The 26,825-nt window shown below is 43.3% G+C and overlaps 2 protein-coding genes across 5 annotated transcripts in view; one reads left to right on the forward strand and one right to left on the reverse strand.

Annotated features, from left to right (window-relative positions):
- The first annotated feature begins 2,669 nt into the window (after positions 1–2,669).
- On the forward strand, positions 2,670–25,049 carry PDIA6 (protein disulfide isomerase family A member 6). The gene is made up of 13 exons (XM_073336018.1): positions 2,670–2,794; positions 8,973–9,114; positions 11,240–11,297; positions 11,956–12,082; positions 13,445–13,551; positions 14,752–14,888; positions 15,395–15,509; positions 16,747–16,887; positions 18,508–18,592; positions 18,683–18,755; positions 20,226–20,384; positions 23,381–23,477; positions 24,726–25,049. The coding sequence occupies exons 1-13, from the start codon at positions 2,761–2,763 to the stop codon at positions 24,792–24,794; spliced, it is 1,344 nt and encodes a 447-aa protein (XP_073192119.1). The 5' UTR covers positions 2,670–2,760; the 3' UTR covers positions 24,795–25,049.
- ATP6V1C2 (ATPase H+ transporting V1 subunit C2) overlaps positions 8,334–26,825 on the reverse strand; it is a 43,924-nt gene continuing 25,432 nt past the window's right edge. For 3 of the 4 annotated variants that reach the window (XM_073336013.1, XM_073336015.1, XM_073336016.1), the window contains one exon: positions 8,334–8,869. In XM_073336013.1, coding sequence (XP_073192114.1) covers positions 8,496–8,869 — 374 coding nt within the window. In that variant the 3' untranslated portion in view covers positions 8,334–8,495. Of the gene's footprint in view, positions 8,870–18,733; positions 18,881–26,825 lie in introns of those variants that run through there. The other variant, XM_073336017.1, reaches the window with a different exon arrangement.

Consider the following 26,825-nt stretch of genomic DNA (forward strand, 5'->3'; position numbering starts at 1 on the left):
TGAGCACTAACAGCTATTTTAGACTCCATCATTTATGTATGTATCGTTGAGATTATGTTTCCAACGTGCATTATTTTGCATTTATCAACCTTGAATTTCATCTGCCATTTTGTTGCGCAGTGACCCAATTTTGTGCAATCCCTTTGTAACTCTTCGCAGCCTGCTTTGGACTTAACTATCTTGAATAATTTTGTATCGTCTGCTAATTTTGCCATCTTACTGTTTACCCCTTTATCCAGATCATTTATGAATATGTTGAATAGTACTGGCCCCAATATAGACCTCGGGGGAACACCACTATTTATCTCTCTCCCGTCTGAAAACTGACCATTTATTCCTATCCTTTGTTTTCTGTCTTTTAACAGTTACTGATTCATGAGAAGACCTTCCTTCTTATCCCATGACTGCTTACTTTTCCAAAGTCAATTTAAATTCAATACATTTTTATGTATGTTTTTTGTTTTAGAAATCTAGAACTGTTATGTGTTTTGGCATAATTTGCATTATCCTTATGTTAAATTTGTATTATGCTAACAAAACATTTAATTTATTCATATCTGTTTTATGTGTTGCAAGTCCAAGTGAAAATGAAAAGACAAAAAACAATGCCACAATTTTTCCACTCAAAGGCCTCAAAAACCAGCCAAGATAAAGAACACATCAAGAACCAAGAATATACCTATATGTGATCTGAAGGTTAAAGTGGTATATACTATATCTGACCAGCCTAAAGCACAAATACAGCAACCTGCTGAAGAAACAGTGTCTCCAAAACCTAAAGGCAGTTTCCAATGTTTGTCGGTCAAAGTTTTCCCATATATTGAAGTGACAAAAGATGGCTACCAGTGCACCTCTTGCATAAAAGCTTATGAAGAAGGAAAGCTTCCCAAAGCTACAACTGATGTGAAGGGGCTTGGTTTTCCAGACCAACTTGCAAAGTCAATACTGACAAACTATGTGAAAAGGCTACAAAACCCCAACCATCTGCACTGCATCGATATGCAGAAAGCCTTATAAGCCAGTCACTGTCAAAGCCAATATTAGAAGTACTTTATGAGGCTGTTAAGAATGCTGGAGACACAACACAGTTTATGCGAACATATGGCTGTCACATCATACTTTCTATTTAAGCAAGAGATACCACACACTACAAACTTGAGGCCAATGTTAAGGGCAGTGTCACTTGCTAATCCTGAAGTTGGACACTGGCTCTGAACAAGACTGGCAAATGTTCACTATCTTTCTGCAAGAAACTCAACTGACTGGTTAGAAGCATGTGGTGCAACAGTGAAAGACTCAGCAGTTGAAAAAGTGAAGCACTCTCTCACTACATTCAAAAAAATTGCATAAAGGGCTGATAAATGCACTGATACAAATGGATGTCAAGTATTACGTCATTGCATACATTATCTTGATGCCAGTGGTAGGCCAGTAGATTCATTTCTAGATGTTCAGGTTATAGAAGACACATTGGCTGCATCTGTGACAACCCATATCTTAGAAGAGTTAAATACTTGTAAATTGGACCCCAAACAGATGGCTGCTTGTGCATTTGATGGAGCTGCAAACTTCTCTAGAAGACATAGTGGAGTACAAGCTTTGCTCAGAGAAAAGTGTAACCCTAATCTCTCCTGTACACGCTGCAGAGGCCATCTACTCCAACTAGCGCTAGTACGAGCGCCAGACTCTTCAAAAGACATTTAAAAAGCTATAAATGTAATGTCTTCATTATACTCTTTTTTCAGCAAGAGAACAAAAAGACTGAACCTCTTGGAAAAAACAGAAGATACTCTGGGATTGAAGTTCAAATTAGTCCAACCTGAGAAAACCCGCTGGCTTTCTCATGGGTAATCCTTGGCTGTTGTCTTAAAATTACTGCAACCGTGACTCTCCCTGCTTGCAGCAGTCTCTCCCAGCCGGTCATTCACCTGTCACCCATGCCTCTGCCTGATCATATGAACGAACTAATGAGCATATCAGTTGAAGGAATGGAAGTACTGGACACACGAGAAGCCACTGAAGATGGACGCACTGTATTCAAAAGTTCGTTAACAGAGTTGTGCAAAATTGTAACTCGAAACCAAGAAGGATGTAGCTGTTGTGCTTCATAGCCAGCTTGTGGAGCTAAATTTAATATATTCAATGATTTTAAAACATGAGTTAAAATTAATGAAAAGGTCACGAAACGTTTTTCAATTTTTGCTATGGTGCCATGACTACAGCCCACCTTCTCCCTCCTGCTCTCGCCCCTGCCCCAGTTTCAGTTCCTGGGGGATACACGGGGCAGTGCCCCTCTAGCCAGCAGCGCGAGGCAGTTCAAGGGGGAGAGGAACAGGGCCCCTCCAAATTAGCAGCGGGGACCTGTTCACGCGGTGCACTGCCCGTGTCCCACCCGCCTGCCGGGGGAAGCTGCTGGACATGGAGGAGAACGGGGCGGGGAACCCCACGCGCCCCTCCAGGCTGCAACCACAGACCCAGCCACGATCGCGCCCGCCATAGGCTCAGCGGGGCCGCCGGGCTCCACCCTCCGAACGCTGTCGCTCCCAGCTGGGAATGACCCGGCCGCCATCTATTGGCTATGCAAATGAGAGAACGGCGGCAGCACCAATGAGCAGCGGCCACGGCTGGGAACTCGGGGCCGCGTGGGCAGGAGGGTGAGGGTGAGGGTGAGGGTGAGGGTGGCGGCGGGGAGCGGATCTTAGGGGCCGGTTGCGGGGAGGTCGCGAGCCCGCCAGCGAGACACGGAGCAGCCCAGTCACCATGGGGATGTTCGGCGCGAGCGGCCTCTTGCTGGGTAGGCGCCCTGCGAGCGCGGGCTCCGGCGGGCGTGGGGCCGGCAGGCCGGGGTCAGGGCGCTCCCCTGGGAGCTGGTTGGGCGGTGACCCTGGCGGAGGCTCCATCGCTGGCCGAGCTCCCTGCTCTGAATGGAGCCGTGAGACCCTGGGCTCGGCACGAGCCCACCTTGCCCGGGGCCCTGCGGGCGCAGCGCGGCTGTCCCTGCCTCTCGGGCACTGTGGAGAGGGGGAGGCTCGCGGCCGAGTCAGGCCTCCCTGCTCGGTCGGTGGGCGGCTCCTGGAGATCCCACGCGGGAAGGGGGGGCCCTAGCGCTGCAGTGGGCTGTGTGTGTGTGCTGGGGCGGGGGGGGCCTGAGTGACTGGGGCACAAGCTGAGGGGGGAGAAGTGTGTAACCAAAGCTAATGGGAAAAGAACATAGATTCGGGCTCAAGGAAGAAACCAACTAATGGGGAGATTTGTTAGGTTGCAGAATAATCTTTGAGGGGAAACAGTGGGAGCCCTAAATAACGAAGAGTCCTTGTGGCACCTTAGCGACTAACAGATTTATTTGCCTAAATTTGTTAGTCTCTAAGGTGCCACAAGGACTCCTCGTTGTTTTTGCTGATGCAGACTAACAGGGCTACCCCCTCTGAAAATAGGAGCCCTGTTCCTGAAGACATTTTAAAATTAGGCCTGACAAATAGCAAGAAAGAATCCTGTGATTGCTCCTGGGGGAGTGGCCTACATGAGCCAGTGGTGAGCCTCTTCCATCCTTTCATAGAATATCAGGCTTGGAAGGGACCTCAGGAGGTCATCTAGTCCAACCCCCTGTTCAAAGCAGGACCAGTCTCCAATTTTTGGCCCAGATCCCTAAGTGGCCCCCTCAAGGATTGAACTCAGAACCCTGGGTTTAGCAGGGCAATGCTCAAAAACCACTGAGCTATCCCTCCTCCCACCCCTCATTTATAAGAACCCAGTTCTGTTCTAATTTGGGCCAAGCTCCTGTTGAACAACTGTGGAAGTTCATGGGATTGTTGGACTCTGATTCTAAAAATTTTACTTCTCTGTGTATTTTCTAACCTTACCAAGGTATCCATCTATAGCAAACCTTATTCTTAGTTGAGCCACACTTTCCAATGGAGGTGTAGGAGACTATTCTCCATGCATGAAGAAGATCATTCCGGGAGATAAGGGTTCAAGTTGTGAGATGTAACATGATGCAAAGGCCAAATCATAGAATGCATGGTTATGCTACTGGATTCCTGAATTGTAAAAAGTGTTGAGTGCATAACTTTGAGGGGAGGCCAAAGCAGCAACTAGATCTATGAACAGATCACTGCAGTCTCACAGATCATTTTATTAGAAGCATCATGTTGTAATGGAATCATGTTGATAAGTTGTATCATTTAACATCTTAAAGAATTGCTTATAATTGCTAGCTCCAGAGCACACAAGAGCAGAGACTATCATCCTAAGTAACACACAGGTGAGGAATTAATGATAGGTAGGCTACTGAGTTCTAGTGACCACAATGTAAGTAAGTTTTAGCATGGAGGGATAAGCATTGTGAGCAAGTTTAGAAAGTGAGACTATTTTTTTAAAGGAGGATAATCAAAAATGAGAACTAAATTTCTCAGACTCAGCATGTATATCATAAGCGGCAAAATATATCATAAGACTCAAAGCATGTATAATACCCCCCCTAACCAAAATAATAATTACAGGAAGGCAACCAGTATGGATAGTTAAATGGGAAGGTTCCAAATATGGATTCAGATGTGATCCTGGAAAATGGAAATCCATATTGAAACCAATAGGAATGTGCAGTTACTGTCAGGTGAAATGCAAGACGAATAAGAGGGAATGGCCAAAGAGACGCAACCAAATGCAACACAAATATATTGGAAGAGGAAATAAGTGCTGAGATGATGGCTCTCTTAAAATAGAAAGCAAAGCTGTCTACAATGTGCACTTCAACTGTTGCAAAATGATGAATCATTTGCAGTAGGAAATACAGTGGTAGAACACTTGAGATTACCTGTTTGTTTTTTGTAGAAAATACATACTGTGTATTTTTCCCTCTCTAATCCAGGCCTAATTAAATGAATTCTGTTTTACATCTCCAGTGAGTGTCTTGATGCTTTATTTACATGGCTGCACATAGCTAGGATCCTGCACACCAGTGTGAGAAATCGATATTTTATCAGAAAGCATAGAATTTTGATGGGGGGAAAGAAGGAAGGGTAGAGACTAAATAAATACTTCTGTGGCCTTTTTTCCACCCCCATTACTCATCCTGGCCCTCCAACGCTTTTGTGAGTGTGTATCCCTTAAAACATTCACAGGTAGGGAGAAATGCTGAATAAACAGCACCATGCATGGCCAGGGTGGAGTGTCTTACCTGTCATGCATGTGCACCAGTTTATGAACTGCACAGTAATCAGACTTTTACAAAAATCCTTAGTAAGGGACACATGAAATAATCTGCTCTTAGGGGAAATTTCTTCCTTAGCCCTGTCAATGCGTGGCTTTTGTCATGACAGTGAAGGTTTCTATGTAACATTTATACTTCTATTCTGTCATAACTATGGATGGGCTTGTTTTCTGTATAATTCATTCAAATTGTAAAGCACATTTTGTTTTGACAGTGTTGGGGATCCTTTTACTTTGTATTATGCTCTTTGTTTTGAAAGCCCTATTCCAGGTTTGATTACTGTTTGTGTGAAAGTGAGTTTTAACCTTGAATTTTTGCTGAAGGCAAATTTCAAATTGCGTATGCGGTTGTAGAAGTTGCAAATCACACTTTTGGTTAGTGCGATGTCTTCCAGTCTGGGAACAGAAAATGACTTGGGGCAGATTTCATAGTGAACTGTTAACAATTTGGTGATTAACAAAAGCTTCTGATAAATTGGAAGATCTGTTTATGAAAAGGGGGAAAATGGCAGAAATTATTGAATAAAATTCATTGAGCTCTAGTTTTGACTTCATTCTGCCACAGATCTCTTAGGTGATATAGAGTTACTTCCTGAAAAAGTTTTGCTGTAATTCTACATACAGCGTACTCAGCTCTGAGGGGAAGTTTTCCTTTTCTCTTAAGAGCAGCTGTACCATGCAGCTAAGGCTCTCTTTCACTTTCTCAATGCCTTACCTTACCCTAAATGGCAGCTGTTACTGCAGGTCAGCTTGACATGCTGCAGGAGCAATTGTATGTGGGCTGCGTGTCACTCCTGAAGTACAGTGGTGTGAGTTGATCACCTGTGGTGAGGGTAGGAAGGGGATGAGGGGAAGAAAGACTCTCTAGAACAGGGATCTCAAACACGTGGGTTGCATGCGGCCCGCAGGGTTCTTTCGTGCGGCCTGCCAAGCTTCCTGTACACCCCCACCCTTCCCGTGCGTCCCGCCGCCCATCTGCCTACCCCGTGGCGCCGTGAGCCCCGTGCCACTCCCTGAAGCGGCTGGAACCATGTCCCTGTGGCCCCAGGGGGGCAGAGGGTTCTGTGCATTGTGCTCGCTTCCAGGCACCGCCCCCCTCAGCTCCCGTTGGCCGGGAACAGGGAACCACAGCCAATGGGAGCTTTGGGGGAGGTACCCGGAGGAGCTGCAAGAGCAGCACACGGAGCCCTGTGCCTCCGCCTCCCCCAGAGACGTGGTTCCGGCCGCTTCCTGGAGCAGAGCAGGGCCAGGGCAGGCAGGCAGGCAGCGAGCCTGCCCTGGCCCCAGTGCGCGCCACTGCCACCCCAGAGCCTGCACCCCGAACCCCTCCTGCACCCCAGCTCCCTGCCCTGAGCCCCCTGCCGCATCCCACTCCCCTCCTGCACCCCAACTCCCTGCCCTGAGCCCCCGCCACACCCCGCATCCCTCCTGCACCCCCTGGGGGTAGGGAGGGGGCGGAGTTAGGGTGGGGACTTCGGGGAAGGAGTTGGAATGGGGGCAGCAAGGGGGGATGTCAGTGATGCGGCCCTCGAGCCAATGCACTAGTCCACATGTGGCCCTCGTGGTCATTTGAGTTTGAGACCCCTGCTCTAGAACATGAATAAACATACTTAAGTTGGTCCAGGATTACTTCAAAAGAAACTCCCAGATTTTAAGGCCAGAAGGGACCATTATAAGGCAGTGTGGAGATCACTGGAATGGGACTCAGGAAAACTGTGCTATATTTCCAGCACTGCCACTGATTTCCTGGGGTCGGAAAGGAATTTTCATCCAGGTCAGATTGGCAGAGATCCTGAGGGTCCTGGTGGGATTGCCTTCCTCTGTCGAGTGGGGCATGGGTCACTTGTTGGTCTGAAGTAGAGTAAAAGGCGTCTCTGTAACTTGAAGTCTGTAAATCAAGATTTGAGGATTTAAGTAACTCAACCAGAGGTTATGTGCCTATTACTGGAGTGGGTGGGTGAGGTTGTGTGGCCTGCTGTGTGCAGGAGGTCAGACTAGAAGATGATCACAATGGTTCCTTTTGGTCATAAGGTCTGAGTCTGAGTCTGGGCAAGTCTCTTCACCTCCATGGCTTAGTTTCCCCATCTGTAAAATGGGGATAATGATACTGACTTCCATTGTAAAGCACTTTGAGACCTACTGTTGGAAAGCACTGTGTAAGAGGTGGTATTATTACCTAGTCTGACCACCTTTATAACATGGGCCATAGAATTTCATAATCACTAAGGCAGATCTTCCAGAAAGGCAGCCAGTCTTCATCTAAAGACTTCAAAAGATGGAGAATCTACCATTTCCTTTGGTAGCTTGTTCCAATGGTTAATCACCCTCACTGTTAAATTCAAATTAGAAACACATCACACATTTTTATCTGCCTTTAACTTCCAGCCATTGGTTCTTGTTATGTTTTTCTCTTCTGTTGTGAAGAACCTTTTAGTACCTAGTATTTTCTCTCCACGAAGGTACTTAATATATTCAAGTCACCTCTTGATCTTTAGATAAGTTTAAACAGATTGAGTTCTTTAAGTCTCTCGCTCTTAAGCCATTTTTTCCAGCCCTTGAATAATTTTATGGCTCTTTTCTGCACCGTCTCCAGTTCAAGAAAAAGAGTTGCTCAACTTTTCACCATGAAAAATCTTCTAGAGTTCAAAGAACCTTTTAGAGTAGGGATGTAAATAGCAGTTTAAAAAAAGGAACCGTGTAACTGATTAAAATTTTAATTGGTTACACGGTTAAACGTTTCACCGGGGAACTGAGGGTGCGGGCGGTGCTGCAGTACCCTCACATTTTACGTGGGGCTCTGCTCCCAGGGATCCCGGCCCACGTGCCCAGGGACTCTGCCGCCGGCCTTCACCACCCGCCACCGCACCCGGGGACTCCGCTGTCGGCCCTGCGCCTGGGGCAGCAGTGGAGTCCTGGGCTCCAGTGGGCAACGGAGTTTAATCATTAACCGTTAACCAATACCAGTAAGTAAGACTGATGCTTATCGGTTAACCTTTTACATCCCTATTTTAGAGTGTTTGTTGTTGCAGGAGGTGTGACCCAAAGACTAACTTCTGGTTTGCCTCCCACCACTTGAGAAACAAAACAATACTGTAGGTGCTAGGACTCATCAGTAGCAAGGACAGAGGAGTTCCTTCCTTTCTTCCTACCCCTCCTGCTGCTGCTGTTTGGTACTAGTTCCAAATTGAACGTAGCAAGTCCTAGACTCCAAACCAGTGTAACTTGAAATAATTGAACTAAGACACATGTCCTGTTATCTTGGGGGGAAAAGATCTGAGAATTTTGGCCTATGCTGTCCTTGTATCATGTTGGGTAAGGGGTGTGGCCAGCCAACCCTCCATTTTTCCTGAGACCTGTGAGGACATCCTGCAGATCTCCAGGGTATGCACATGGAGGTCTAGCCTGTCTGTGCTGTTCCAGGCCTTCAGGTAGTTGCTATGGCCTCCAAATGTGAGCCAAAAATCTTTGAGGAGGTTTGGAGAGGCAGCATAAATTCCATCAGGTTTGCTGGAAGATGGTGGTATAGAAAGCATCCATGGAGTCCTGGACACATGATCTTTGCATAGGAAGGCTTCTGCAGGATGGCAAGGAGAGAGAGATGGGTTGCTGCAATTTCCCTCCCTCTGGCAGATTTGGTGTTCCTGTCTCTTTCTCCCTACTGCTAAAAGAAAAAGGGGGTGAGAGGGGGGTCATTCAGCCATGAATCTAGTACAGCCGTTGATATTTTTGATGAGACTATAATTTGGGTTTTCTTTTTGTTCTAGGAGCTGTGAGCTGCACATTCTTCCTGGCAGCTAACAGCCTATATTCATCCAGTGATGATGTGATAGAGCTAACACCAACAAATTTCAACAAGGAAGTCATTCAGAGCGACAGTTTATGGCTGGTAGAATTTTACGCACCATGGTAAGGATTATAGCTAGTCAGAGAATCCTAGCACATGCTGTCCTGCCAGGAGTGCTTGTAAGAGGGTTGACTAATTTCTATAAACAAAGGACTTCCTGCTCACCCTTATATCTTCGAGGAATACGAAAGGTGACTTACTAGAAATCCTGGACCAACCATTCACTCTCTCACACAGATCTCACTTGGGTTTCAATGCATTTCAATAGCCTTGTGGCCAGCAAAATAAACCTGGGTTTATAGAACAGATTGGTGGAAAATAATTAGTCTGGATTGGTAAGAGGTGCATTAGATTCCAGCCTAGACGCTCAAATCTTTTTGCATTTATAACTTTCAATATTAACTTCAGTAAAGATAGAAAAATAATTAGAGCTGTCAATCACCATTAACTCAAGCGATTAACTCCAAACAAATTAACTCAATTAATTTTATCACAATCACAGTTTTAATCACACTACAATAATAGAATACTAATTGACATTTATTATGAATATTTTGGATGTTTTTCTACATTTTCAAATGTATTCATTTCAATTACAACACTGAATACAAAGTGTACAGTGCTCACTTTATATTTTTTATTACGAATATTTGCACTGTAGAAAAGATAAATAAAAGAAATAGTATTTTTCAATTCACTTCATACAAGTACTATAGTTCATTCTCTTTACCGTGAAAAACAATGTAAAAATTAAAGTCTACAAGTCCACTCAGTCCTACTTTTTGTTCAGTCAATCACTAAGATAGACAAATTTGTTTACATTTATGGAAGATAATGCTGCCTACTTCTTATTTTACGATGACACCTGAACGTGAGAACAGGCATTCAACGCCAGCTACAATAGTGCCATATGCAAGATATTTATATGCCAGTTGAGTGCAGTTATGTAAAAAAAAATTCTACATTTGTAAATTGCACTTTCACGAAAGAGATTGCCCTACAGTACTTGTATAGATGAATTGGAAAATACTATTTCTTTTTTCTTATCTACAGTGAAAATATTTATAATAAAAATAATATAAAGTGAGTACTGTACACATTGTATTCTGTGTTATAATTGAAATCAATATATTTGAAAATGTAGAAAGCATCCCAAAATATTTAAATAAATGGTTTTCTGTTATTGTGTAACAGTGTGATTTAAAACTGCGATTAATCGCAATTCATTTTTTTTATTGTTTGGCAGCCCTAAAAATAATTGATTAGCAGTGTGTTCTAAATGAAGAGTTTCTCTGCGTCCAATCTTTCCCATCCTGACCTCGCCATGAAGGCATAAGGCTGAATTTGTGGTTATGATGCACGCACCTAGCTGCCCAACTTAGCCTGTATTACTATTCTAGGCAAAGCTTTGTGTCCCTCATCTCCTCTATGAAATGTAATAGCATACTAACAAGGGTGAATCACTGTTGGGCTAACACATCCAGGTTCTAATCCATTATAACTAAAGATAACCTATCATAAAGTAACCAGCGAAAAAGGGAAAGTCTTCAGGGTTAGCCTGGGGCAAAGCATAATGGAAGTATAAGAAACAGGTAAGATCTCAGTGTATGCTCTTTGCAGAAGAAAATGTCTTTTACACACCAGAAACAGAAGAGTAGCTTACTGAAAACCACAGCTTACCAGAGCATGTGTATACTCTTACAGTTTTCTCTGACATGCCTCCTGTGCAGATCTGCTTAAACAAACTACTCAGTTATCATCCCTCAGTCAGGATTGCTTGGGTGTTCTGCTTCACTGGAATAACTTCCCTTGAGATTTCCCCTTTCCTTTCTTTAAGGCTTAACAGTACTAGGCAGTCCAAGTTCTTATCATATACAGTTCTCTTGCTAGGTTGGAGCTCACCATCTCCGTTTGAGGCTAGTTTTTAGATTATCGTTGTCAGCAGGGTAAGAATCCTTTGCAGTGTTTGCTCCTGGTGTCTGCAGTGACACGGTGATATCACAACTTGGTATTCTTCCCCCCCTCATGTGGCTAGAACTCCCAACTCCATTTCACAAAATGCAAATAGCAAATGATAGATTACATTCGTATGCTGGACTCTTGCAGAGTTCAAACTTCATTGATTTCTTAGGTATTTTGTGAAATGAAGTACTTACTTGAATGAAAATAAATTTATTTTTCCAAAAGGTGTGGTCACTGTCAACGACTAACTCCTGAATGGAAGAAAGCAGCGACAGCATTAAAAGTAAGTTTAAACTTTCCCACGCACATGCAGTGCTTTGGAGTTGGGGGAAATTGGCTTTTGTGAGCTCTCTTAGAAATTTACAACTAACTTTAGATCAGCCTTGTGAAATTCTACTAGCCCTGGACAAGTAAAATTCTTTAACAGGCAAAACGTCAGGTTTTTCTAAATAATCTGTCCAAGGGTTTTTGCTTTTTCTGGTAAACTTCCATGACTGCTTTGGAAGGCTGTTATAGAATCAAAAATCAATGGTTTATAATCCAGATTTCTGGTTGAGAAATATTTTTCTTTCTCTCTCTCTCTTTCTCCCCCCTCCCCCAAAAGCCTCTGACTGCCTTTAGATCCCAGAACTAGCACAGGTTGGGTGTGTGGAAATAGCTCTGTAAACTGCAACATACTAGCATTTGTTTCAGTATGGTAAATGTGACAATGCAGTGATCTGCTGAGCTTTGAATTTGCTGTTTAGTCTTTCTACTCACCTTTTTGTTTAATACAAAAAAACCATTAATTGATAACTTTGTGTCTCCCATTCCCAACTACTAGGCTGCCATAGCCCCAGACTTCCCCAGTACATTACTCACTGGTTCTTTCCACCTGACCATTATGGCTCCTGCTGTCAAATGCATTAAATTACAGTTGAAGCTTTTTAAAATTTAAATAGGGTGTTGTGAAAGTTGGTGCAGTTGATGCAGATAAGCATCAGTCCCTAGGTGGTCAGTACGGTGTTCGAGGATTTCCAACTATCAAGATATTTGGATCCAACAAGAACAAAGCAGAAGATTACCAGGGTAAGTGCTGTGTGGTACTCTTTCATGTGTGGTGTGTTTTCATGTCTCATGTGATATGATTGGCACGATAGATAAAAAGAATTGTGAAATTGCTTATTCCATGTCTGCTATCTATAATCAGTAAGGCTATGTTTTATTCACAGTTATTTTTAGTAAAAGTCATGGACAGGTCACGGGCAGTAAACAAAAATTCACAACCTGTGACCTGTCCATGACTTGTACTGTATACCCCTGACTAAATCTTTGGGGGAGGACGGCCCGTGGATTGCGGGGGGCAGGGGCGTGCAGCCTGGGACCCCCGCTGTGAGGTGGGTTGGCGGAGCTGCCAGGCTCCCTGTCTGACTCCATGTCTCCCCGGAATTGGCAACATCCCCCTTCCTCAGCTCCTAGGCAGAGGTGTGGCCAGGCAGCTCTGTGATGCCTCCGCCCTGAGTGTCGGCTCCCATTGGCCGGGAACTGCGGCCAAAAGGAGCTGCGGGGGTGGTGTCTGCAGGTGGAGGCAGGGCACAGAGCTGCCTGACCACGCCTCTGCCTAGGAGCTGAAGGAGGGGGATGTCGCTGCTTACTGGGAGAGCGCCCCCCCCCCCCCGAGGTAAGTGCCACCCAGAACCCGCACCCCCTCCTGTGCCCCAACCCTGAGTCCCCTCTCACACCCAAACTCCTGCTGCTGGAGTGGGGAGGAGACTGAGACTGCCCCAGGTGTGACTGGCTGGGGGGCCACCCAAGCTGCTCGGGTGGCCTCTAGGCCAGCCGCACCAGCTGCTGCAGAAGTCACAGAGGTCTCGGAAAGTCACAAAATCCATGACCTCTGTGACAAACTCTCAGCCTTAATAATCAAGTATTTTCATGTAGATTGTGGTTATTTTAGGAAACAAACAGAAAAGAACTCTGCTGCTAGTAGTTGCAGTTGAGTAATTCATCTGATGTGATGGCATGGAAACATAATAGCAGATTCCCAGTTAAATCACGCTGCAGTGCTCAAGTTTGGAAGGTCCGAGGCATTGCAGTAAGATATTACTGATTTCTTGATGTGCATGCACTGCGGAGAGGATTTATTAGAGAGGGTATTTGTTTGCTGTCCTGGTGATGGTGACCTAATTCTTGTAGAGTATTGTGTTCAATATCAATATTGCCTTGCATGTAACTTCCTTGCTTTTTAGCATTTTTGAGGAAATACACTTGTGCAACCTTAGTGCCCAAGTTAGTTGAGTCCCACCATACATAAAATGTCAGTAAAGGCCAATCCTGTGCCCACTGAAGCCAACCGGAGCAGGATTGGGCCTTGAATCTAAGCTTGTAAAATAGGGTGCTAATATGATTTGACAGTTCAGCCCTTTATCTCTTTATTCTGCTGTGTCACAGGTGGCAGAACAAGTGAAGCTATTGTTGATGCTGCTTTAAGTACTCTTCGATCACTGGTGAAGGATCGTCTTAGCGGCAGAAGTGGAGGATATAGTTCTGGAAAGCAGGTAGTTCTGAGTGAATGGATAATGCATTATTTTTATTGATGAGGCTTCATGTCTTCTGCAGCAAATCAGAGCCTTGTGCTCCAAGATCTGTGTAGCACTTGAGGGTGCATGGGATCACTTTATGTGTTCATGCTGGAACGACACTTGCAAAGTGTGTGAAAGAACTTGGAGTATTGGTTAAGCTGATTGACAGAAGATTATCTCTTTGGGCTGTTTGGCAGCACATTCCAGAAAAGCCACAAGTCTCATTCTTAGGATATGTCCGCATGGCAACCAGAAAGCCTAGGGAGGGAAATGGGCTTCAGAGCCCAAGCTGCAGCACGAGCCTGAATGTCTATGCAGCTATTTTTAGTGCTGTAACTTGAGTCTGAGTCTGTCGACCCAGGCTCTGAGACTTACTGCTGTGGGTTTCTGCTTGCTGTGTAGACATACCCATAAGGTAAGATAAAGTGAATTACATGGTTTAGAAAACAGCCAGGTTGCATGTGACCCTGATGTGGTATACCAGCTGCAGCGGAACTCTTCATTGGCCAAAATGGTTTATATGGCATGTTTATCTCAGTCCACCAGTGAGCAGTCAGAATGTCTATCAGCCTTTTAGAGGTTCAGTAATTCAACTTGAAGGAAAAGTCATAGGGTAACACTGTCAAAAACGCTTGGTACCCAGCCCCCATTTTCAAAAAAGGCCATTGACTTTCAACAGGATTTGGGCTCCTGTGTGCCTAAGTCACTTCTACAAATATGATTTTTGCACCTAACTGATTTAGGAACCTCCTGAAAATTTTATACTTAACCTACCAAAGTGGATAAGAACTTTTTAATGGTAATTTTTTTTAACCTGACTGTGTCCCTTTATATTCTGGCAGTGAGACTTCTTTCTAAAAGTGAACCAAAAGATCTTGAGCCACTAAGATCAGAGTTCTGGTCTTTCCAGAGACTATAGTGTTGCTTCCCATAGGTCTTTAGGAGTTTGCTGCAATCTGTATGCTCTGTGGGTGTTCTTAACATGGATAGCTCTAGCATGGGAAACTCAGATTGTCTGAACTTGGAAATTTCTGATAAACGTGTTTTAATTTAGCAAAGAAATGTCTAGGTACACACACATGGAAGTGATCACATCTGGAGCAGCTGTGGTGTGGTTATGTGAGGGAGCAATGGAAAAGTTCCCCCGGCTTAACAGGTTTTATTTTTGAACTACAGAATAGCCAAGAAAGTGGAGGCGGTGATAAAAAGGATGTGATTGAACTGACTGATGACAACTTTGATAAGAATGTTGTGAATAGTGATGACGTTTGGCTGGTAGAGTTTTATGCCCCATGGTGTGGACACTGCAAAAAGTAAGTGAAGCTGTTGGCAATCATTTTAAATGGGTACTTGCTTGTCATCTGCAGTTTATGTAAGCAGGCTTATTTCTTGAATTGGGACCCTGTCTCTCTTGTTTTATTGGATGTGAGTCTTGACAATGGTGCAAGTTACTCTTTAACTTGCCCACTCCAGAATTTACTAGGGAACCTGTGTTTCTTCCCTCCCCACACCCATCAGCAGTTTTAGCATTTGTTGGACCCAGTCCTGCTTCATTTGAAATCATAGGCAAAATTCCCACTGCCACCAGTGGGAACAGGATCTGGCCCTTTGAAAGTTTCTTATGTTAGGAGAGTCTTCTAATCCTAGAATTCAAGATGTCCTGAGATATTTCATGTAGTCCTTGAGTCCTTTTCCAGAGCTGCTCCTACTCTGGAGAGAGTGCATTCCTCCAGGTATAAGCTGTGGGTTGTGGTTTCACTAACTTGCCTCTAAAATACCAGTTTTTACTGCTAGTAATTGGCATTATGTTGCTTTCCAGTCTGGAGCCAGAATGGGCAGCTGCTGCCACAGAAGTGAAAGAACAGACCAAGGGAAAAGTGAAACTGGCAGCCGTAGATGCTACAGTGAATCAGATGTTAGCCAGCCGATATGGGGTGAGTGTGCTCTGCAGGCTTGAAAATTCCCTCCCCTTGTTTGCAATCTCTCTAATAGGTCACGTTCCCTGGTAATACCTAAAGAACTCTTACCTCAGCACTTACTTTTAGTTCTTAGTACTAACAAATATTAGTATAAAAGGGACTTGAGCAATTCATGGGGAAATCAGTTGCTTTTCCCAAACGCTGAGAGAAGATGGAATAAATATGGATGTTTCCATTGAGAAAGTATCTTTGACTCCTGCAGTTTGCTTCCACGAGGTCTGGCATAACTGCATCCTATAGTAATTTACTAAGTGCCATCCTAAAATATATACCACCTCTCTGAGACTGGCAGTTTTTGTACATGGATCCAAGTGCAGCTGGTATCTCCAGCGGAAAGAATTCCAAAGGTGTCATGTTAGCTATACAGATGTGATACCTCAGGCTCAGAACTTGGTGCTTCGTTGGCTTGCTCTCCCCCAGAAAGAAGTTTCTTGATTTTTAAAGGTATTTAGGCACCTAGTGGGGTTTTCAGAGGCACCTAGACACATAAAACTCATTGATTTCAATGGGTGTGAGGTGTCTAGTTGCTTTTGAAAACCACACTTGGCTCCTAAGGGCCTGATTTTTAAAAGTATTACGTGTCCTTCCATATCTCATTAATACTAAAATAGTTTAAGAAAGTAGAAAGAAAAAACATCACTGAGTAGCATGCGGGTGGAGGGTGAATTCAATCTCACTGTAATTCAACAGTCATTGATAATCAATTGGCAATCAGTGAAGGTACTAGAACAAACTTATTAAAAACGAGTTGTTTTTTAAGGTCCATGTGATGTAGAGGTGGCCACAGTTCTTAACAGGCCTCCCTCTCTTCCCTAATAAACTCAGGGGATCTTCACCTTCAGAGGCATGGAGGAGTAAGCTGGCCCTGCTGATATTTAAATCCATGGCTCTAGGGAGATCTGGTGTCAAAACTTGGACCCTTGATGCACCACAGATGCTGATAGTACAATAGCTAATAGTGTTTTTAACATGTAGTGACTAACCCAATTTTAAATTGTAGCATAGACAAGGAATAACTAACTTGCCTTTTAAAATGTTTAGGCTGAGGGTGTAGCCCTGCAATGTAGTGTGGAGATCCCCTGTCTTGATGCAAAACTCTCCCTCTTTATCTAGAGCACATCATGGTGGTATTCCATTGCAACCACTAACATTCTTGTTAATTTGAACTAATAACTTCCATATTTTATTGCAGATCCGTGGATTTCCCACAATCAAGATCTTTCAGAAAGGGGAAGACCCTGTTGATTATGATGGTGGAAGAACAAGATCTGATATAGTTGCTCGAGCTCTGGATCTTTTTTCTGAAAGTGCCCCACAACCTGAGCTGCTAGAGGTATCCCTGCTCTGCAAACCTAACTTCTCTGAGTGCTTTTCCATCCTGTCTCTTGGGCCCTGCAGTTATTTTTAAGGAAAAATAGTGATGGTAAAGAAAATGACCAAAGTGGTGCATGAGCAGAGCTTGTTTTGGATCAAAAGTACCCAAAGATCACATCCCGGTCCATGGTGTAGCTTTACATTTTTTACAGTGTATAGTACTGCTCATTAAAGAAGCTGGACTGATAGTCCTGAATGCTGAAGACCTTGATCCATGGAATAGATACCGTGAAGGTGGCAGCAGTATGAGCTATCTTGCCAATGTATCTAAATCCTCATTTGGAGAAAGGGGGTGAGATGAAAGTTCAGATTCCATTTCCACTAAAACCTTGGCTGCTTTGCTGAGACTCTGGTGGTGGCTTTGTCATGTGGATCACCTGTAAATGAAGGACTGGGTGGAAACCACACTCATGTCACTTAGTCTAACGGCCTACAGTTGGTAACTTCTAGATTTGATTGACGTGGGCTGGATTTGAACCACTGACTTAGAAGCAGAAATTGACTCCTGTTATATAGTGTGTTGTGCTGCCATTATTTTAACAAGGAGCTTCCACAAATCTCGTGCCTTAGCCTGTGATAAAATCTGTGCTGAGGTGAGGGACTGGCCAATTGAATAACTTTGCCATTTAAACAAAAACTCCCTTCTAACTGACATCAGAGAGGCTAATGACGCTACTGGGCAAACTTATACTAAGCTGCACTTCGTAGCAAAGTGTTTACGGTATGCATGGAGAATATTAACATTGCAGCACTGTCAACGGTTTATGTAATCTGACACACATGCAAATTTCACCAGGGTTGGGTGTCTGCACCGCTTCAGTGCAATTCTATCTATTTCACAGGAAATAAACTGTTGTTCAGAAGTAATAGTTATCTGGCCTGGTATCACACCTCTTCACCACCACCACCCCCCCCCCCCAAATCATGGTATCTTAGTGACTGACAGAATTATAAAATGCACGCACCCCTCTCACCCCCTGGAGATTGGCAGGGTTGGACTAGGCCTTTTTTTGTTGTTGACAAACCACAATATGTCTGTCTAATGATCCTAAAGACTAGAAGTCCCTCTTGGCTTGGGAAGATTTAGCAGCATGCCAAGTGTGGTTGGCTCCACCAGAGGCACTGAAATCACCCAACCTGTTCCCAGTTCAGTGAAATTTTTACCATGGCGATTCTGTCCGCTGCACTGCCCCCCTCCTCCCCACATGTTGCTGCTAACCACTTCACTAGCTTTTATAGTTAGCCTGCTGACAGGCTGTATAAAACTTTATTTCCTATCAGCTGAGTCTCCATTTGATCTCCCTTCACATCTGAATATGCAGCATCAACAGTATTGGTAGGAATATTCATAGGTTTGGGCATGGTGTTTCAGATGAGCATCCTGCTAGTGGACTAGAGGGAGGCTTCCAGTGTCTCTTCTGGCATGTTGCCGTGGGGAAAAGTAGGTTGTTTTTTTTTCTCCCTCAAAGCAGTTGTCTTTTCAGGCAGGACTAAGTTTGAGGCTATGACACCCATGACTGTTAATCACCTGAGTGCTGTGGTGTTTTATAATCTGTGGTTTCTTGTTTCATTCTCCCAGATTATTGATGAAAATATTGTGAAGAGTACCTGCGATGCCCACCAGCTCTGTGTCATTGCTGTGTTGCCTCATATTCTTGATACAGGTAGAATAAAAGGAAGCATTTTTCTTTATAATGTCACTTAAGGAAAAAGAACGACCTGCCTTAACTTGTCAAATTCTGTCTGGCAAACAGGAGCTGCAGGTAGAAATTCCTACTTGGAAGTCATGTTAAAAATGGCAGACAAATACAAAAAGAAAATGTGGGGGTAAGTGTCATTGCTGGCTTGGCCACTTCTTTTGAAAAGGGGTGTGTGTGAAGGACCTCAGATGTCCACGTTAGATTCGGAGAGGTAGTTACTCTGTGTTCTGGAAGATCCCGCGTCTTGTTTTTCTGTAGAAATACATAAATACCTTGCAGAGATGGGCAGAGCTTTGCATCTGACGGTGCTATTTTGCAGATAAGCTAAGAGCATGGTAAAACGGAAAGCCCTGTGAATAGGTCAGTGGATACCTCTGTCAAATTGACTATTTTTTAAATGGGGTCTGTTTAAAAAAACAGACAGAAAACCAACTGATTTAATCCTTTTTTCACCTTGTGTGCATTTTGACTACTTAAGGCTAATGTCAGCTAAACATTGAGATTAGATCAAACATACCTCCCAGGTCTGAATGTTGAAAGCAATATTTGAGCTGTAAAACATGTCTGGTTTCTTTGGAGCTTTACTTTGGTAGGCTGGTTTTTCTCTGTTGTTGTGTCTGATTATATTTCAGAAGTGCAGGCTCTGTTAATGTGTTGCCTCACATTCCCACTGTGGGCCAGCTGGCATTTTCTTTCTCCTTCTCTCCCCCTTCCTCCATGCTGGGTTGAGCCAGTGTGTCTTTCGTTTCCCACAAGCCAGGGAGAGGTCTGCTAAGGAGGGTGATGTTGCCTTAGGGCTACCTGTGGACTCCAGGTTGCTGGACATCACAGGAAGTGTTGGGGAGCATTCTGACATGGCAGCTGCTGGGAAAGAGGCCATGGGAGGGAGAGGGGGTGGCATGACAGACTTCAGGGGAGTGCTGAGACCTTTTGAACTCCTGACTGGTCTAATGCTTCACTTTCTGTGGAGGACTTGTTAAGGGCAAGAGAAACTGAATTAGCCAACTGGAGAGTGGAAACATCACACTCCCCTTCTCTACTCAGCAATCTGCCTCAGGCGTTACTCAAGGCTACAGTTTTTCTTGTTTAGGTATGTGACTTAGCCCACTGTAAGCCTTGCCTGCCTAGGTTAAAGCACAGCAATCTGTTGAAGTAGAGCAAGTCTGTAACTGTTCAACTGTGCTTAAGCATTTGTTCACTAACATGGTTCCTGTCTTGTAGGAGCATCTGTTTATAGCCACTTACTATAGTACAGACTTCAATGGCTGGGCCTCCTTTGGGACCTTGGGCTAGAAGTCATTGTTGAAGATTGAAAAGTTTTCTTCACATAGTCAGAGCATGATTCCACATCACGGCTAGATCTTACTGACTTGAATAGAAATGAGGGTCTCTGTGCAGTTTTCCGTGATGATACTGATCAAAAACTTTGGAATCTTCCTTAAACTTTATCAGTTTTATTCGGTGGGAATCTGTGCAGCCCTGTGAACAGTGCTACAAAGGACACGGATGTTTTTGCAAAAAGCAGACTTGCCAAAAACTGGTGTAAAAGCAATAATATAGTACTGTCTTCAAGGTTCTTTCTTTTTTCTTTTTTAAGGTGGCTGTGGACAGAGGCTGGAGCTCAGTCTGAGCTTGAAAATGCATTGGGAATTGGAGGATTTGGGTACCCAGCAATGGCAGCAGTCAATGCACGGAAGATGAAATTTGCCCTCCTGAAAGGATCTTTCAGTGAACAGGGGATTAATGAATTTCTCAGGTACAAACTTTTTTTTTTTAAAGTAATTTAAACTGTTCATTTAACTAAGTCTCTGGATCTGTGGAGACAGAACACATTGTACAATGTACATTGGCATGCCAGTGTAAATTCATTCAGGAGTGTGGAGCTCTGGAAATAAGATTACAAGTTGCTGTGGATTTTTTGTTGTTAGTGGCTTTTTTTAACTAAAATATGGGGCTAAGGGGGAGCGTCAGAAAGCATAAGACCCTGATCCTGCAGAGGATTTGCAGGATCAGACCGAGCCCTTAAACTGTAAGTTGCCAAATACTCAAAGTAGTTAGTGTGGCAGTAGTGTGGGGGGACATGGCGCCTATCCCAACTGTTTGATTCTAATAGACTGAGATTGTGCTAATAACTGAAGTCCAATGCAGAATTTTCCTTTACCCAGTGTCTGAAGGTAGGTCTGCACCATCACCATTCTTCCTAAGTTTTAAAAATGCACTGTAAAGCAAAAACATTTCTGTGCTCCATGTCTCTTCCAGCCACCATCACTCTTTCCTCCCTCCACCAGATTGTGAGTGCACTAAGCATGGCATGTTCTAACCACCATTTCAGAAAAAGTTGTTTTTGCACCTGTGGCATCCTGGTTAACTGACTTCCCAGACAGTGACTTCACCAATACTAGATGTTCATTTTAATCCGGAGTACTTCATATCGTGATTATGCGCTCTGGGTAGCTTCAGTGAATCGGGAAGTACCTGATTTTACATGAACTTTACTAGTATGAGTCCATTGGTTGCGAGCAGCTCAGTTAAGGGATTTGTCTCTGATGGAAAACCCCACAACTGCCAACACCAGTGAGTTTGTAACCGTATTCTTTCAAACCAGTTGATGCACTGTGAACCCTAGCACTCTTCTGTGGTGACGGCACAGAACAGAATCTGCTGCATAACATACATACTTACAAGGATGTAAAAAATCATTGTGGAGGCATCAACCTAAACCAGTGGTTCCCAAACTGGGGTTCATGAACCCGTGGGGGTTCACGAAATGTTACAGGGCGTTCTTGGGGAAAATTCCCTAATGGCAGACAGAGCTGCCCTTAGGGACCTCTGGCAGCACGGGGCCATCAGCCCGGAGCCCCGGGGACTTCCAAGAGCTCTGCAGATCATAGCAAGCATATCTATCACACTGAGGAGACTGAAACTTCAAGACTCTACAAGAAATGGAAAGGGAGTGGATTTTTTTTTCTTTCTGTTTTTAAAATTAAATGACTACTAGTGTTGTTTTTAAAATGATTATGAAGAACAAGCTTAAGCTTTGTTTTAACGAGCGTTGGTTGCCTGGGCTGCTCAAGACCTGAATGCTTGTGCAGGAGGAACTCCTTTGAGTTGGCTTCTTAAATCCCTTCATGCTGTCTCACATCTGATACTCCTGGATGAAACATAGGAGCCTTGTCTTATAACAGGCTTAATCAAAGTGACACAAGGTACGAAAGTGAGGTCTTGGAAGAGTGGTGGTGTTTTCATAATGTAATGATAAATAATAAATAGTGTGTAATAAGCACGTCATAAAAACAAACTTTATATTTCCAAGATCGCTGCTTTTATAATTTATGCTCAGGTAAGGGAGAAAATCCCTGGAAATATTCATTTTTAGGACGGGGTTCACAAGACTGGGCATTTTAGTGAAAGGGATTCACGGGTTGTTAAAGTTTGGGAACCACTGACCTAAACCAATGTTTATTAGACTGATTTAGTGGGTTTTCCATTTAGTTTTGGGTTGAAATCTACCAGAATCTTTTTTTCCTTTAAGCAGAAAGATGTAAGTTTAACCCATGAAATTTAAGGTCTATTAAATACAAAAGTAATAGCCTCACAAAGCATACCAGAAAGTGTCCATATGCTGGTGGTCAGCACGGCTATGACAACTGTCTGTCATTTCTCAAACTTAGTAAGTTCTTGTATGTTTTAAAACAACTTTAGTGAGACCTCAACAGGTGCTGTGAATAGTGATGCCAGAGGACAGTCTTCCTAGGGCAAATATCCCACAGTAACCACCATATTGATGGGCTGTATAATTAAAGGTTCATGTTACCTTACCAAAGAGAAGGACTTGCAAAGTAGAAGATGACATTAACACTTCAGCTCTGGTGTGCTGTGTCTAAGGGAAGTAGTACAGTCACAGCAGCTCTAGTTAGCTCTCTTAGTGCACGCTGAGCAGGATGCTAAACTTACGACTTTATGTAATGTGATAGGAAGCCTGTAAACTGTTCAGCTGAAATCAGGAAAACTAAGCCTCCGAAGAGGAGAGGAGCAGGAAAACGTAGACTTTAATGAGATAATGAAGGACAACCTCAGAATAAGTGTGAATTTACCACTGGAAAAAAAAATACTGAAAGGAATAATGCTTGCTGTTCATAAAGGTCACTCTCTTTCTACAAACTGAATTAGCAGAGCAGGTTGAGATGAATGCAGAAGCTGTTCACCCTGTGAATCACTCTGTAACTGATAAAGATTTAGGCTTCTGACTTGAAGGAGATGAACTTCTGCAGTTGGCAACTAAGAAACGTTACTGCCCATCTTAAAATAAAAACGTCGTTGCCAGAACGTGTAAACCAACCAATAATTTTGGGCTTGTCTCATCTTTACTGTGAGGGGCACAACTAGGTTAATCCATTATAAAAAGGTGCTCAGAAGCTGACCAGTCATGGCAATAAATTGTTTTTAAAACCAACCTCCCCTGTTTATGGGTTGAATGCTTTGAAGTTTGTTGGTGTTTACCTTGGGATCTCCCTAAAAATTCTTCTTGTCACCTTCAAAGTTTTTACCGTTCTCTAATGATCTATGAACCTCAAATTAGGGCTATTTGATGTGGTGGAATTGGGATCCATTCAAGCTAAACATCCAGTAGCACACCTAATTCCCTATTAAATGTATACAAAGTAATACAGTGTGTTTGAGGTGGATGAGATTGGAAACTTCTTAAATGTGTTTGGTTTTTTTTTCCCCTTCCCCTCCCGCCCTCTCTCCCAGGGAGCTCTCCTTCGGTCGTGGATCAACTGCACCAGTAGGTGGTGGGGGTTTCCCTAAAATTAACACAGTCGAGCCGTGGGATGGCAAAGATGGTGAGGTAAGAGGCACCTCGCCGCTGGGTGCATGAACACCTTGTTAGGTTATAAAGAAATACTGGACATAGGAACTGAACCAGGGTGGACATGCTTTCTCAAAATACCTATTCCAAGAGTAAGTGAAACACTTGTAGTTTCCCTCACAAAGTATTCAGACTGCTGCTTTTTAAGCTTACCTCCATAGCCACTTGGTAATAAAGAATAGCTAGGTAATATTGTAATGCTCATTCTCTAAACTAAACCTCTGTTGAATCTCCTAGTTACAGAGACAACAGGATTTAAACAGTAGGAAACCTAACCAGGCCTACCAGATAGCTAGTTACCTGAAGTCATGGACAGTTATACTCTGCCTTGTTAATGTCTTATGTTCTGGTCAATAGTATTAAATTACAAACTGTTGAGGATGAAACGCAGTTTATTGCCAACATCTGGTTATGAGGGAACCTTAGTGTGTGAACTAAAGGGGTGACTACACTATAGCACCTGAAACTTAGATGGGTGTTGACTTTGTAGTGTAGTGACTTGAAACTCAGAAGTTTCACTTGCATGGGACGCAGCTATACAGTTTTCATTGATAATGAAGTCATGATAATTGAGGCATGCAGTAAATCCTTGATTATATAGGGTTCAGTGGCAAAAGGTGGTGGTGGTTGTTGTTGTTGTTTTTAAAAAGGCGGGGAGGAGCCAAAGAATCAGTGGTGTGGCTTTGTTTTAATAAGAACTTGGCAACGTCGTACAAGTTCCAACTTTCTGGATAGCGTGTTGTAAATAAATTCCCTGGTAGAAAACACTCCCAGCAACATGTATTGTACTGGTCCCAAGCTCAGTTAAGTGGCCACTGGGCCTGTGTTGAAATGCACTAAGGGTCTTTTAGTCATGTGAGCTTCAGCTTTTTCCACTGAAGTGCCATTTAGCTCTGTCTCAGAGTAGCAGCCGTGTTAGTCTGTATTCGCAAAAAGAAAAGGAGTACTTGTGGCACCTTAGAGACTAACACATTTATTTGAGCGTAAGCTTTCGTGAGCATCCGATGAAGTGAGCTGTAGCTCACAAAAGCTTACGCTCAAATAAATGTGTTAGTCTCTAAGGTGCCACAAGTACTCCTTTTCTTTTAGCTCAGTCTGTACATCCAGACTTAGTCTTATTTTGGATGACACCTCTGTCATCCTCAGCAGGGCATTGATTTTTCAAGTCACATATTAGAACAGCGTTACAAGCACTGGTGTTCAAAAACTCTGCTTGTGGTTCCACAGCTTCCAGTTGAAGATGACATTGATCTGAGTGATGTGGATCTCGAAGACTGGGATAAAGACGAATTGTGAGATCTTCAGGAAGTTTCTTTTCTTGGGAGAGTTTGTGCAGCAGTTTGGAACGTTGTTCAAAATCAAATGGATATTCCAGTGGCCTTTTTACAGAGAAGTAGCACTTGGCCAGCTCTCTGGAACACTGCGACAGTGAACTGTATGCCTCTCAAGAAAACATTGCAAAAATTCTATGAATTGTTGTAACCAGTAAATTTGATTGTATTCTGTGTAACAAATATTTTGAGGACAACATTGATCTTTGATTACATCTTGGTTTTTACTTTGTCCATAGCGTTTGTGCTTTTTGAATGTTTCTGGGGGATGTTACTGTAACCTGTTTTAGATGTGATTTTTTTTTTCATTTAGATGGAACCTGACCAGCTTCTGTTTCAATTAAAGAATAAAACAAGGTATTTTTGACATAGAGTATTCGTCTTGTACAGAGCAACAAACCAGCACACAATTAAAACTGTCCAGGTTCAGATGACTGTTGCAAAGTGAACAGTGTATCATAAGGAATGGCACTGTAAGGCTCTTAAACTACCCCGCCACTATAAAACTTCTTGACAGTCTTTGCCTGAAGATTATACCAGACAATCTTGCTTTAAAATGCTCTTTCTAGTCTAGTCCTTTTCCTCCTGTTTTCAGTTTCTTGGAAACAACATACCACCTCAGATGGTGATCTTGTCATCTGATAGCTAGGTTGCTGCTTGAATGGGAGATTTCTAGGGAAAATGCAGGCTCGTGAAAAGTACTGCTGATTTCAGAAGGTGGCAGTTTTCCTCTGAGTTGGTAGTGAGCGAGTGACCCACCAGAGTGTGAAGGGTCAATGTGCCGCTGTAGCTGCTTTCTCTAGAGAGAGGCCTAAAACTGATACTGACAGGTCTCTTCAATGGAATCCAGGTGTTATGTCCAGCATCCTGGCCCAATTCCAACTTGGGTGATTATGTTCTGCCTTCTTAAATGTCCCCTGCATTTTCCATTGGATCTGGTGTTCCTTGCTTCCCAACTTACACTGTTAAAATACTTACTGTTTCACCCCAGGGGTGGTTACACTTTGGTGTTTGGTATAATTACTGCTGTTTGTAAAATCAATATTATAAAAAGGCAAAAGGTACTCAAATTATTCTGCGGCTGGCCCCCTCTTGTATCAATGTCTAGCAAAGTTACTGTACATGGGACTGACCTGTGTATGAGAGAAGGAGATGGCACAGCTGAAAGCTCCTTTTCACAATAGTAATTTTACAAATCTACCCCCAACCCAATAATGTCTTTAAGGAGTCTTTCACACTGACAAGGTGATGGACTGTACCAGCTATGGATGATGATTCATGCTGGCCTTCAGTAATGATTAAATTCTAACTAAAGGATCTGGGATAAAATTTTTTAAAGTACAGGCAGCGCTAGGTCGACGGGAGAGCTTCTCCCATCGACACATCTGCTTCCCAGGCAGGTGGAGTACCTACACCAACGGGGGAAGCTCTCCTGTCAACAGAGGTTGCATCTCCGCTCAGTGCTGCAATGGCACAGCTGCAGCGGCATAGCTGTGCTGCTGCAATTGAAGTGTAGGCAAGCCCTTGGGCTCTAAAGTTGTGTTTTCAAAAGTGACTTAGGCACTTGAAGCCTTTGAAAATTTTATTCCATCTGGTTTTAAGGTTAAGAGCAGGATGTCCTCCCTTTCTGTTGGATTAGTAAGAAATCTGTTACAAAAACCTGATTGTACATTGCTAATTAACCCACTACCCACCAGACTACTTTAACTTTTGATTTTATTTTAAATTCCAGTAAAAATGATGATCCCCTCTTTGTAACTTACTAAATAAATAAATAATAACTACCTGCTTGTGAAGCATGTTTCTAACCATACAAAGTGAAGAGACTATAAAATAGTAAAACACTTTCCTTTCAAAGTGGAGTAGATTGACTGCTTTAAATTACTGTGCTACAGATGCAAAAGAATTCTTATAAAATTATCCAGCTAAGTAGGTGCCTGCATTTTAATTTGATTGTTAATGGCTGAAGAGCATAACTCTACTGGGACACTGGGGA

The sequence above is a fragment of the Lepidochelys kempii genome, chromosome 3, assembly GCF_965140265.1.
Source record: "Lepidochelys kempii isolate rLepKem1 chromosome 3, rLepKem1.hap2, whole genome shotgun sequence".
Taxonomy (NCBI): Eukaryota; Metazoa; Chordata; order Testudines; family Cheloniidae; genus Lepidochelys; species Lepidochelys kempii.

Excerpts from the sequence above, each read along its gene's own strand:
- PDIA6 (XM_073336018.1), top strand. The coding sequence starts at position 2,761 with ATGGGGATGTTCGGCGCGAGCGGCCTCTTGCTGG. Across the intron at positions 2,795-8,972 it reads CGCGAGCGGCCTCTTGCTGG|GAGCTGTGAGCTGCACATTC; the intron begins GTAGGCGCCCTG and ends TTTTTGTTCTAG. Across the intron at positions 13,552-14,751 it reads GATATAGTTCTGGAAAGCAG|AATAGCCAAGAAAGTGGAGG; the intron begins GTAGTTCTGAGT and ends TTTGAACTACAG.